Here is a 13,050-nt window from a genome sequence, read left to right as displayed (position 1 = left end):
CCACAACTCATCTGTTTTCTTGGACTCCGTGAAAGGCAGGGCAGGGATTTGCTCCACTGCTGATGAGAAGGGAAGGCAGGTTAGAGTGCAGTAGTGCAGGCACTGTTATTTATAGGATGGCGGTGCTCTCCATGGCTGGGTTGCTCAGTGGCTGTCACACAGAAGCCATCACAACCTGGTGGTTCAGCTTCCACAGCACTTTAAGCAGTTTAAGGTAACTGTTTGTGCTGAGGTGTAAGGGAACAGTGGACCAGGTGCTGCCCTGTCCTTCTGGCTGAGGGGTCTGGTGGCAGTAAGGATGGACCCTCACCAGGACAATGATACGTGCCCTCTCTTCACTGGGAGGTGCCTCAGTTGGTGAAACAAGGTTTGAGATATCCTTTGACACTCCCTGTTACATGGATGAGGTGCTTATTTTGTCCAGTCGGGGTGGGGGTTGGACCTTACTCTGGATGCTCGTGTAGGGAAGATGTCACAACCAAAGCCCATACCTTGGGCAGGTGCCATTTGCAGGACTTGTGTCCCTTCACCTAGGTCTATTTCAGGGACCAGAATGTATTTTGGGACAAAGCTTAGGCATGGCTGAAGCTGTCCCAGTGCTGCTCTGCACCCCAGTGTATGGCCCCCCAGGGCACGGGTTGGGATTACCAAGGGGGACCTGGTCTTACAGCAATGAGGTGTGAAGCCCACTTTCCAAACAGACAAATGTGTTTGTGTAAAATTTAAATGAAATGCTGTTAGAAGTGGCTGTCATGTCAACAAAGCCCCAAAAGCTGAATAGACTTTGACCTCATTGCAGTTACTGTGATGGGGACAGGAACAGCCTTGATTTAAACTGTCCTAGTAAGAAGATCCTTACAAACCAAATCCCGTGCAATCCATTTCTGTCCCAAATTTGTCTTCTCCACAGTAATTTTCACTACTGTAAAGCAGTAGGAACCAATCATTTATTGTTCAGATTCCATCCACTGCAATGGCAGTTGCCATTTTGTTTTAGTCTGTGGATTTGCTGGTGCACCAATACCACTTGGCAGGGTAGTTTGGCAGATTACTTTCCACTTCCTGATAGTGAGATAACATGATTTTTGCACTGTCCCACAGGACTCACTACTGCAGTAACAGTAGCTGTGCCATTATCAAAAATCACATATAAAATTCTTTCTCAGTTTGTTGGTGAGCAGATTTCCATGTAGTCATAGCAACCAGTGACTATTTGACATTTGTACTTGTGAGATGGTATCATTTGGACATTTTCCATAACATTTTGGTTGTCTTTGAATTTGGAACAAATACATAAATTCAGAGCACTTGCCATGTTGTCAATTTTCTGATACTTTTTTGTTTCCACCTCCTGGAAGCTTTATTGCCTTTGCTAAAATCCTTTAAAATACATTTCCAGTCGCAAGAACAAAAGTTAAAATACCTAACCTCTAGAAACAACAACAAAAAATAGATAGGCTTTTAAAAAGCACCTTCAACACAATTTTTTAAAATCAACTTCATTATTATAAGCCAATTTAATGATTTACCGGTAGGGATTACTGAAAGGTTGTGGTTGGCAATACTCAGTTTTTTATAGATTAATAACTATTTTGGTGTCATTAGCACAAAAGAACCCCACCAAGAGCAATTTTAAAGTCAGCTGCTAATTGCCTTTGAGAACAAATTGTTCAAATAAGCCAGTTATCTAAAGACTTGGACACTCTAGAATAAAAAATACAGAAATTCCTCTAATTTTAGTATTTAATATCATATGCTATTATCTGATAAAGAATTTTATCAGAGAAATTTTGTGTCTATTTAGGACTTGGTTTCCTGCAAGATTTTTTAGGACATGTGACATATCTCTGTCCTGCGTGTGTTTGTGGTGATCATCATCTAGACAAGCAGAAATGGATTGGATTCCAAATCTGTTTATTCATCCCAGACAAGTCTGTGTGCAGCTTTGAAGCCTATCTCTGTTCCTGGATTCAGGCTGTGCTTTGGCATTGCTGGTTCAAAGCAGCTTCAAAGGAAAGCCAAGACCAGTTGTTGTGGCAGCAGTGGAGATACTGCAGCTCATTTTCCATTGATCCGTGTCTTACATCCCTACACACCACTTCATAAATCCTTCTCTTGCCTCTCTTTTATCAGGTTCTTGCCAACATGTACATAAAAACATATAGGGGTAATCCCTGATGGGCAGGGACAGTGGTTTAACTTTACCTAGTCTTCAGTTTCTGGAAGGATTCTGGAAACTAACCTTGGGCTCTCTAGCTCAGCAAATGAGTTCAGCAGTTGTTAGAGAGGAGATAGATGAGCAGTCAGACAAGATGACCACATCAGCATAATTTCTTTTGGAAAGTTTGCCTTAAAGGAAATAAACTAATGTAGGAGACTTGCTTGTTGCTGCTACATGGTGAGTCAAAGAGAAATGAAAGTCACTTGGACCTCAAGATCACTCAGCTACTTGAGTGAAGCAAGTGGATGGTCCTGCAGTTGTGGTTCTCATCGAAAAGTTGCCTCCACTTTTAGCACTAATTGGTGAATTCATCAGAGGTGCTGAAGAGACCAATCTCATCTCATGCTCCTTATCCTAAGCAGGGCTGATGGAGCAATCAGAGCCAGAGCAGGAGAGCCTTATCCAGTTAGTGTAAGTCCTGGAGGATCATTATGATGAATTACGACAGCCTGTAATTCCCTTTAGGTCCCTTCAGACACTGCTGACTATTAGACATGTAGAGCCAAATGTATCCAATTCACTGCCTTCTAATACTGCCATGTTGTTGGAATGCTTCAGCGTTGTATATGGGATTGTGATGACTTGCAAATTTCTATAAATGGTTTGTAGCTCTGATACTTTCAAAAACTTAATTAATCTTGGAAACTTTTATGGTAGCTGTTTAGGGGGACTGTTTCCAAAGGCAGCTTGGATTTAAAACAGTATGTGTGTCGAAGATGCAGCCCCTGTGTGTGTTGTCTGCATTAAGTCAAAATGAGGTGGGAATTGTACCAATTATTAATTTGCTTCTTTTTGCAGGGTGACCAGACAGCACTGCACCGGGCTGCTGTTGTAGGGAACACCGATGTAATAGCAACTCTGATTCAAGAGGGCTGTGCTTTGGACAGACAAGACAAGGTAACAGACAAAACAAAAGCCCTGTGGAATGGCAGCTTTGGCAGTCACTGATGTTAAGGTCTCAGAGAGAAAGTTACAGTATATACTCTTTAGTAAGTGTCTGATGCTTCGGGAGTAATTGGAGCAATTACATTGAAAAAAAAAAAGCTGTAGCATCTCTTTAATACAAATTACTGGTTTAGTTATGCTTCTGTATTAGGCTGATAGTTTTTGGTTTAAGAGTCTGTTCTCAGCTCATTAAGGGATGAATTAAAGGAATGTACAACCATACTACGCCCTAGCTAAAGACTGCACAGTTCCCATGCTTATCCCAGAAACTTGAGAATCCCAGGCTGTAAGTTTAATTTAGGAGTAAATGTAACTAATTTCAAGTTCCAGATAAACAGCAATGTTTTTACCCTCTTATAAAAATAAAATAGAAAATAAGCTAGTAGGAAATGAAAATACTTTTAAAAGAGTAGGTTGGTTATACAGCCCCTAACATTCTCCTCTTGTGTGTGTGCTCCTCAGGATGGGAACACTGCTCTTCATGAAGCTTCTTGGCATGGATTCAGTCAGTCTGCCAAAGTGCTTGTTAAAGCAGGAGCCAATGTTCTCGCCAAGAACAAGGTGAGACCCATGGAGGAGGAGCTTTCAGTTCTGGTCTAAGGTGGCTGATTCTCAGAACTGGAGATTTCTGGCCATGGCATTTCTCAGCAGGTGGGGGGCCAGCTCTTAGTGGGATTTTTTTTTTCTTTTTCTTTTCATTTATCACGCCTGGATGGTTCATCCACAGGCATTAGGAAATTCATATTTTGACAGCTGACGCAGGAGAAACTCAATAACACGTTGAATGATACATTAATTACAGCTGAGGAACACTGCCATTCCTGTGGAAATCTCCATGGTGCTCTAATTCATACTGAGGAGATTCATTGTGATTGGTGTGTTTTAAAATGGAAATGAATTGTACTAATAAGAAAAAGGTATTGAAAATCTGCTTTTTTTTTCCAGAAATTAAACAGCCAAAGGAATGTAAGTCACAGAGGGAAACAAAAAAAAGTGCCTTTTGTTACTAAGTTTTTCCTAATATATTAACATAGTCTCTTCCCAGAATCTTTTAATGAACCTGGATTATGTTCCTTTTGGTATTTATAATACCTTGAGAGCCATTTAGAGGAAAGAATAACAAAGTAAAGGGTTTAGTTCCACTCTAATTGTTATAACTGAGGGGCACTTCAATTCAGTAATTCAGAATTTATTGGAATAGTCCAGGAAATGGGTAGCAGCCCGTGGTGTGAGCAGAGTCAGGGTTTGGACAGCTGTGCTGCTGGGTTGGTCAGATCACACAGCTGGCACGGTGCCCTGCGTGACAGGAAGAGGGCTTTGGGATTGCTTTAGGGGATCTCTGAGCATTTTTGGTAAATGTGTCTCTAAAACAACAACTGAAAGGGGACTGGGAAAGAAGGGAGACAGCTGGTCAAAGTCTAAGATTCAGAGTAAAAAGGCATGCTGCTTGGGCATAGTGTTTCTGTATGTGCACGTGTGTATAGGCACTATAGAAGCATATATTTGTACAGTTGTGGTGACTTTGTGGTCTGCAATTTCATCATCTTCGATATTATTTTATGTGTATTCCTTCTTTTATATTATTTCAACTACACATTTTTACTTACTGTAACTGCTTCTGCTGTAATGTCCACCTAGATTTTTATCAAGGGTACTTTAGTGAACTTCCCATGCAAGACTGTAAGTCTTGTGAACCATTTTGCTCCTGTCCCTGGATACGCTTGTTTATGTATACACATACACTTCTGTATAAAGGTGTGGGCTTAAGATGCAAGTCTGGTTATCCTTGCTGCTTGAGTGCTTCAGGGAATCAGAAGATTTAACTTACAATCTAGTTTATGTCAGCTGGAGGCAACCTCTCTGGGAAAGTATGTGCACAAAATAGCTCAGCAGGGTTGATGGCTGAAATATGACTGGCAAACTTAAATACTGCCTGAGCAGCTCCTGTGCTAGTCTTTGATGTCTTACCCTTTGCTTTTTACTCTTTGGGTGGTTTTTAATGGACAAGATATATTCTCAGGAGGTGCTGAAAAGTGTGGGAATCAGGCATGCTTGCACGTGCTTTTACCCCTTGTTTTCAAGAAAAATGAAGAGCTTAAGTCTACTTAATCCCAAAATGGTTTCTCTGTTCTCTCAGCTTTTTGTGTTACTGATGACAAGGTATTATCATTCTGACAGCTTTTCTGGCAGCCAAGGTTGAGTGCTGTGTGCAGGAGCATCCCACAGGCTGGTGACTTACACCTGGTTATTGTGTGATTTTGGATGGATGGGACAGAGATATGGGCTGCTCGATTTGCCAAACTTGTGAAGCACCAGAAGATGGGAAGGATTTGACACTGTGTTTTGGGTAGCTGTATTCCTCCTGCACAGTAGTCACCCTGGAGGTGCAGTTTATTTTCATTTAAGTTGGCTTAATAAAACCTTTTCTGCTCTGATAGATCATCCAGTGAGAACAGTTGTAGCCTTATTTTTAGATTCTTCATCAGTCTGTACATTTCAGTGAAGATTCCCTGACAGGTACAACTTGGAGCCTCTCTCCCTCTCAGAAGTTGGTGAGAGATTTGTCACCCCACGGGAGATGAGCCAGATGAGCCACTCTGTGAGCTCTGACCCTTGGCACTGTGAATTCTCCCAGAACTGAAGTCCTCACCTGCTGCACAGGACCCCTGCCTTCCCACCAGGGTCAACCTGCCAAACAATAAATGATAAAGGCATTGTAGAGGCTTTTCAGAGATAAACCTGGGAGGGAAAATATTTACACTTAAACACAATTTACCTGAGAAGAGAAATGTTCATGTCTGCCACAGCTTAGAGGCTGACACACACTCATATTCAGGTCTATAAAATGGAAGTGAAGACCTAAGACCACATCTAAGAGTTGGCTTTTGTAATTCAGAACCTGCAGCTTTGATCTGTGTCTTGAAAGCAAGGGGGACAAATCAAAGGACAAAATCAAGGTGAACAGGCAGTGTAGTAAGCCTGGTAAACCATTTTACCTGAGGTGATTTAATTCCTAGCTCCCAAGAGCCAAAAACCCTGAATGTTTTCAGACCAACAAAAACCAAATGCTGCCAGAAAAACTTGTCAGACCTATAAAATCATTCACAGTGTTACAAAGACAATACACAAGTCAACATTTCTTTGTTTTCTGTCCACTTCTGCACATTTTCTTCTTTGAGGAACCAGAGCATGTGATTCTCTGGGTTTCGGGTGACTTTTTGTCCTCCCTTCCCATCTTAGCTAGAGACTGGTGTGCCTCCTGAACATCGAAGCTTCTTGATAGCCTAAAATCCTGCCCAATGAGAGCACCTACAGACCCAGCCAGAGTTCAAGCTGGTTTGTATTACAATTGTAAGGAGACAGACATTGTGACCCTGATCTGCTCAATACCATGCAGCAGTCGTGGCTGGGATCAAAGATCCCGTGCCATGGCAGGTTTGGTTTTTTGTGTCTGTGCATGAGGGAAACACAAGAATTACAGTTCTTCAAATTAAATATTTAACACAGCTGTTTGAGACTAATGAATGAGACAGTTTCTAGAGTTCTTTCTTCCTGTAAACAGATTTGACCAATGCAGATATCATTATACTGTCTTATTTCTGCCTTTATTATATCCCAGGTAAGCCATTGCCAGAATGGAGATTTCAGTCTCTGGGTTCATTCATCTCATATCTTTGGGAAAACAACAGTTTCCCACCCTTGGGTGGATCTTCTTGTGCAAAGATCTGTGAGGTTTAATATTTTAATGCTTATGTCCAATATCTAAATATGGCTTTTATATTTTCCTGTATTTCTCTAAGGCAGGTAACACACCTCTTCACCTGGCTTGCCAGAATAGCCATTCCCAGAGTACTCGTGTTTTGTTACTTGGAGGATCTCGAGCAGACCTCAAAAATAATGTGAGTTTTGGAAATAACATGTTCATTTTTGTGTGACTTTGTTTTAGGTATATTGCTTTAACTTGTAGAAATACTCAGAAAGGCTTTAAGCAATGATTTTTATTATAGATTATATTGGAAAAAACCCATTATCCAACCATTGTATTCACCATGCACAGGAATGGTTTTGGTAGGATTGAGTGAAGCACTACCTGTACCCATCTCTTGAACAAGGATAGAAGGAGCCAAATGGGGTTTTGCTGTTGCACAGACAGTGGTGAAAGGCTTCAGATCTGCAGATCATATATACTGTGTGTCCATCTGTCAAATGTGGTACATTCAAGGTGGTTTCAGTTTCAGACAGCTTTCCTCCTATTTTAAAATGATTCTGGCATGATAGATAAAGAAAAAACAATATACGAAAGGAAGCCAGATATTTTTGCCCTGCTTGAAAACTTGATAATAAAGTGGGCAGAGAAATGGAAACCTGTGGGGTTTTGTGCATCTCCTAGGCTCAGCTGCACAAGTGCCACCCTTCATGGGAATGCTGCTCTGGCTGCCACTCATGTTTTCTACATTATGTGGAACTCTAAGTTGAGATTCCAAATTGCATTTGGGTTGTGGTTCAGAAGAACAGATTTAATGGGAAAATATAACTAACTCAGGATTTGTAGTGCCAGTAAAATAGCATTTTATTTTTCCAGTATTTCCCATCAGTGGTTAAAGAATTCATGCTCTCATCTTGCCTGACCCCAGCTCTTGCTAAACTTTCCCACCCATGATTTTGTACTGCAGAGAAGACAGCATTGCTGTTCTGTGGAGGTGTGTGGTGTTTACTGCTCTTTCTGATTTAATAGGATTATTTCATCCCTGAACATCATGACAAGTACAGGCTTTCTCACAGTGCTTACATGCTCAGAGCTTTGTTTCTGTTTGCAGGCAGGAGATACCTGTCTGCATGTGGCTGCTCGTTATAATCACTTGCCCATCATTAGGGTGCTGCTCAGTGCTTTCTGTTCTGTCCATGAAAAGAACCAGGTCAGTGCATGAACCTCATTGTGATTCTGTGCCCTTTGCATACGGCCAGTTGTTGGGAAGAGGAATTCCTACCCAAGAAATCCTGCTTCCCTCTGTGTGTTCCACTGTGCCACCAAATGCCTAAGCTTTTAAGAATAGCCTTAAAGTAATGGCATATCAGTGGTTTATTATTTTGCCATCACATTTGCATTATTTCTTTAAAGCAGTGCTTATTTATGAGGTGATTTAATGATCTTATAGCCATTACAGAGACATTGTGAAGCACAACTCACTGACATTTAGATGCTACTAAAGTGCAAATTCTTCTGGAATACTTTTCTTTGCTGCATTTTGCAGTAGGGGGAATTAAGAGGACATAAAAGTGAAGAAAAAGCATGCTCTAAATTCAAAGCAATGATCAGTCTAGCCTAAGATTAATCATCCATAGTTGTTTTATAGGGAAGTAATTGATTGCTGTACCTATAGCATAGCCTAATTGGGTAGTAGAAGGGAATGAAATTAGTACATGAAAACGTTTTAAATCAGCTAAATAAATATATTATGTGGTGCTTAACCACATTTTCTCATGTTCCTGGGAAATCTTCCATGTGTAGTTGAGGATCATAAAGATGTTTTCTGAACTGTACATTTAATGTTCTTTCTTCACTATGAGATATTATAGCAAACAAAATGGGTTTCAGCATGTTAAATTTACTATGTAATTTTATTTGGAAATGAGTTTTTAACTTGCAAAATGAGCTACTGAATATTAAAATCGACTGCTGTGAGCCTGGCCCAGAGAGACATCCCTTTCCCTCATTCCCCAGCACTACCTGAAGTTATTCCATATTTGCCCATAGAATGATTTGATTTAGGAGTACACCTCATCTGAGTTAGCAACAGGCACTAGTCCTGAGGAAATCTAATTTTATGAAGATATGCAAGACCAGGGGGACAGGAGTGCATTATACACACGTGTCCAGTCCCATTTGAATGGTCGCTGGTTCTGTTACCAGTGCCCAAATCTGATCACAGCTGTCTTCACCTCACTGCACCAGGACAAGGGCAGGGCAGTGTGTTAGTGCTGGACCCAGATTGCCTCCTGGCTCTGATCCAAAATCTGTTCTTCCTGAGGAAACCTGTGAAGGGCCTGCCAACCATCTCGCTGCCGGTACTCACCTGAGTATTTCTGAGTAATGTGATACATGACCACCTGCACTCCAAATAATCAAACCTAGGGAAAAAAAAAGAAGAGAAGGTTGTAGTGGGAAAACTTGTTCTACCCTCAGATGTCATATCCATTTACTGCAGGTAGAGCTGGGCTGTCTCCAAGCTGCATCATGTGTCACTTAGTTTAGATAAATCAGATCACCAGTGCCCCAGCTGCATTTCTCAAACCCAGACTGAAGTAGCTCTTTGCCCCCACTCAGTCATTTTTTATTGACCAGGCCTTATTTAAGCTTAGTTGTTCCATCAGTAAGTGTAGGTTTTTCTCATCTCTGAGCATCTTTTAAGAAGGTGTGAATTCTGTAGGGTGAGACCCAAGGACTAGTGTCACAAGTTTGTTTTCTGCTTTCTGACTTGCAGGCAGGGGATACTGCACTCCATGTAGCTGCTGCTCTAAATCACAAGAAGGTGGTGAAGCTCTTGCTGGAGGCAGGGGCTGATGCATCCGTTGTCAACAATGTAAGCAGGACACAGAGTTTCTTTGGTATTTTATATTAATGTAAAGTCTCTTCAACATTCCTCATAGGCTTGGTAAAAACTACTTGGTTGTGAAGTGTTGAATTATATCTGGGTAAATTAATGCAATTAGTCACTTTACTCTTGTGCACAGAGTATATACTGAACTTGGTTGGAGAAATTTCATGTTTCCAGTAGCTTGTGTTTTGAAGAAAACGCTGTTTTCTTTTTTCTCTCAGGCAGGCCAGACCCCTCTAGAGGTTGCCAGACAGCACAATAACCCCGAGGTTGCACTCCTGCTCACTAAAGCATCACAGGTACATTACACATCTCTCCCCAACATACACATACACATGGAGCTAAGGCCACTTAATCTTGGGAGACTGCATCCCCTGCTCCTTGTCTTCTCCTGTGAAAGATTCCTACTGGCATTGTAGGAACCTACAGGTCTATTGACATAGAGCCTTTCAGCCCCGAAGGCGAGCAAGGCGTGCAGATTAAGCCTCAGCATGAAGTGCTGTCAGAGGTCTTTGTGTTCTGGCTGGCAGAGGGTGGAGCAGTCAGAGGCACTTGTTCCCTGCAGTGGCCCAGGGGTTAGAAAGTTGCCCGGTCTCCTGAAGCTCCTGAGTTGTGTCACTCTGCAGCCTGGCCTCAGGCATATCCCATCCCCAGAAGGGTGGTTAGCACTGGAGGATGCTTTGCAATGGGGACAAAATGTTTATGTCCTGTTTGGACTTCGCAGCTGTGTGTGAAATGCTGCAATACTCTTCAGGCCAGAAGGCAGGAGGGCACGAGACCAGGCACAATCCTTGCCCTCCTCCTCCTTGTCACCTCTGCATGGAAAGAGTTGGGCTTGGCTTGGGAACCAGCCCAAGGACAGCAGAGGAGGTGCTCACATTTCTAGGGGACAGCAGAGTGCCCCAACAGACTGAACTCAGTGCTGGTGTGTTTTCACAGCCATAAACACCCACGTTGTTTAGCTCATCAGTGTCCATCTGGCAGTGTGCTCTCCTTTATCCGCTGCCTTTCAGACAAGGAAAAGGTCTTCTCTACTACTTGTCTCCTGTGGTAGGAAAGAGCATGACATCACTGAGTAACAGTGTGGTCTGTTTTCAGGTGTCACGTTTTAACCGTGGGAGAAGCCTGAGGAAGAAGAGAGAGAGACTGAAGGAGGAAAGGAGGGCTCAGTCAGTGCCACGGGATGAAGTAGTACAGAGCAAGGTAAAGCCTGGCATTGCCAGCTGGATCTGCTGTAAGGAGGGACTGTCAGGAAAACCCATTAAGGACTCAGTCTATTTGGAGCCATCACTGTGCATGGCCCCAGCAGCTGCCCGAGGCAGTCTGTCATGCTCTGCTGCTAAAGCATTTCCCACTCACATGTGCGGAGCAGCTTAAAGCTGGGCAATCCAAGAGACTCCTTTTCTCCTTTTCCCCATCTCTGCAACTGCTCTGAACACCCTGTCTTTGCTTCAAGCAGGGCAGTGTCTCAGCTGCTGATGACACACCAAGCAGCGACCAGCCCCCAGAGAGGAAGAACAATCTGAAGGATAAACCCCGGTCAGCCTCACCAGATCCCAAAGGGAAAAAGAGCAAAAAGAAAAAGCCAAAGGAAAAGGTATCAGTAGATTTAAAACAGCAGAGAGAAAGAAGGGATAGCTGTTCAGAAGTGGTCCCTTTGGTGTGTTGGGGCAGCAGCCTCACCATGCTCCTGGGGTAGACATAGTTTTCAGATAAAAGTGATTTTTGCTGTAATTGTCACAATGGATTTGTCCCATTCCCACCAGGAATAGTTTACCAAGGTGCTCACATAGGCAAAACATTGTGTGTATGTCACGCAGGTTTCAGCACTCTCGGACCCCATCTCCCCAGCCGACCAGCAGACACTCCCTCAGCCCCAGAAGAACGTGCCGAAGCGCAGAAGTAAACACCACTGCTCCTCTCCACCCCCTCCCCACGAGGTCCGAGCCTACCAGCTCTACACGCTCTACCGAGGAAAGGACGGGAAGGTGATGCAGGTGAGCCACTGCCCTCACAGAGGGAGACACTGGGAGCAGCCTGTGGAGCTGGGACACGGGTAATGGATAGAAAATACGCTCCACTAACTGCACTCTCACGGGCATGAAACTGTGACTTGGGATTGGTTTTCCTTGCTTGGGCTTCAGCTGCATTTTGGCCTGAAGTCTGGCAAACAATAAGCTGTTTTTCTGCCTGTTAGAGAAGATATACTTAAGTAGTTTTGTCTGCAAAGATAAGGGGTAAACAGTGATTGGAAATGACATGAGAAACTTTCATTATATACTTTGGAACATTAAGAGTGCTGACAGGAGAAAGAAATTTTCCAAGGAAAAGCAGTGTGTGAGCACCAAAAGCTTACTACCTAAACCAAGAAGCTGAGTAAGCTCAATAGATTTTGTTCCAATTCTTTCTGGGTTTTGCAATGTGTCTTTGGATATTCTATGTTTACTGAGGGCAGAATTTCTATAGAAACTGGTAAACAAATAAACCTGGAGCTGCCAGGCTGCGTGCATTTATTCCAGTTTGAAGAATAGTTATTTTAGTCACTTTGTTACACAATTAATTACCAGGAGACATTTATAAGAAAGCATAAAAACAGTCATTAAGTTATCCTGTAGACACTGTAAACATCTGTATTGTTGTTTTCTTAATATTGCCCGCCTGTACTCCTGGAAGTTCTATCCTTTCATTTCCTTAGCTTGTCGCATCCACCCATCAGCTCTCGTCAGTCCCTTCCTGTAGTTCAGAGTTTCAGCAGACTCTGAAGACCATTCAAGTCAGACTTCTAAGGTTTTACTGGCTGTTTACTGCTTTCCAGCCTCTCCATGTAATGTTTGAGAAATTTCCAGACAGGGGCACTATGGAATTATCCTATAGCAGACATCAGGAAGGCTGGGGGACCTTTCATACATTAAAGGGACAAAGGAGCAGAGAGTTGCAGAAGGACTTGGGGAGTAGAGAGGTGCAGAAAGCAGACAGGACTTGTATACAGATCTTATCTATTCAGAGACATTAGCTTAATAGAGCTAGATTCCCATACAGTATTTCCTGAAATACATGACACTCCTCTCTCCTTTTCTTTTTTGCTTGTCTGTCTTCTTTGATGCCCTGAGGCCATGAATAGCAAACATAATTTCTGAAATAGCTGTACTTCTGAAGCTTTCTTTAGTACTCAGCAGACCACCCACCTGTCCCTGCCAAGGGAATAACCCCCAATTTATGAAACATTGCTGTGGGGCTAAAGAAGAGAGGGAGGCTCCTCTGCAGACAGATTCAGAGCAGCTGCTTTGG

At 42.7% G+C, this 13,050-nt stretch overlaps 1 protein-coding gene across 9 annotated transcripts in view; it reads left to right on the top strand.

Moving 5' to 3' along the window:
• ANKRD6 (ankyrin repeat domain 6) overlaps positions 1-13,050 on the top strand; it is an 83,727-nt gene that overhangs the window by 64,809 nt on the left and 5,868 nt on the right. For 6 of the 9 annotated variants that reach the window (XM_053974311.1, XM_053974308.1, XM_053974306.1 and 3 more), the window contains 9 exons: positions 3,020-3,118; positions 3,629-3,727; positions 6,967-7,065; positions 7,984-8,082; positions 9,649-9,747; positions 9,984-10,061; positions 10,861-10,965; positions 11,219-11,359; positions 11,583-11,759. In XM_053974311.1, the coding sequence (XP_053830286.1) occupies positions 3,020-3,118; positions 3,629-3,727; positions 6,967-7,065; positions 7,984-8,082; positions 9,649-9,747; positions 9,984-10,061; positions 10,861-10,965; positions 11,219-11,359; positions 11,583-11,759 (996 nt within the window). The remainder of the gene's footprint in view (positions 1-3,019; positions 3,119-3,628; positions 3,728-6,966; positions 7,066-7,983; positions 8,083-9,648; positions 9,748-9,983; positions 10,062-10,860; positions 10,966-11,218; positions 11,360-11,582; positions 11,760-13,050) is intronic. The other 3 variants (XM_053974309.1, XM_053974313.1, XM_053974314.1) reach the window with 2 other exon arrangements.

The sequence above is a fragment of the Vidua macroura genome, chromosome 3 (genome assembly GCF_024509145.1).
Source record: "Vidua macroura isolate BioBank_ID:100142 chromosome 3, ASM2450914v1, whole genome shotgun sequence".
NCBI lineage: Eukaryota > Metazoa > Chordata > Aves > Passeriformes > Viduidae > Vidua > Vidua macroura.
Note: the sequence above shows the minus strand (reverse complement) of the source record. Positions and strands in the feature narration are given on the sequence as shown.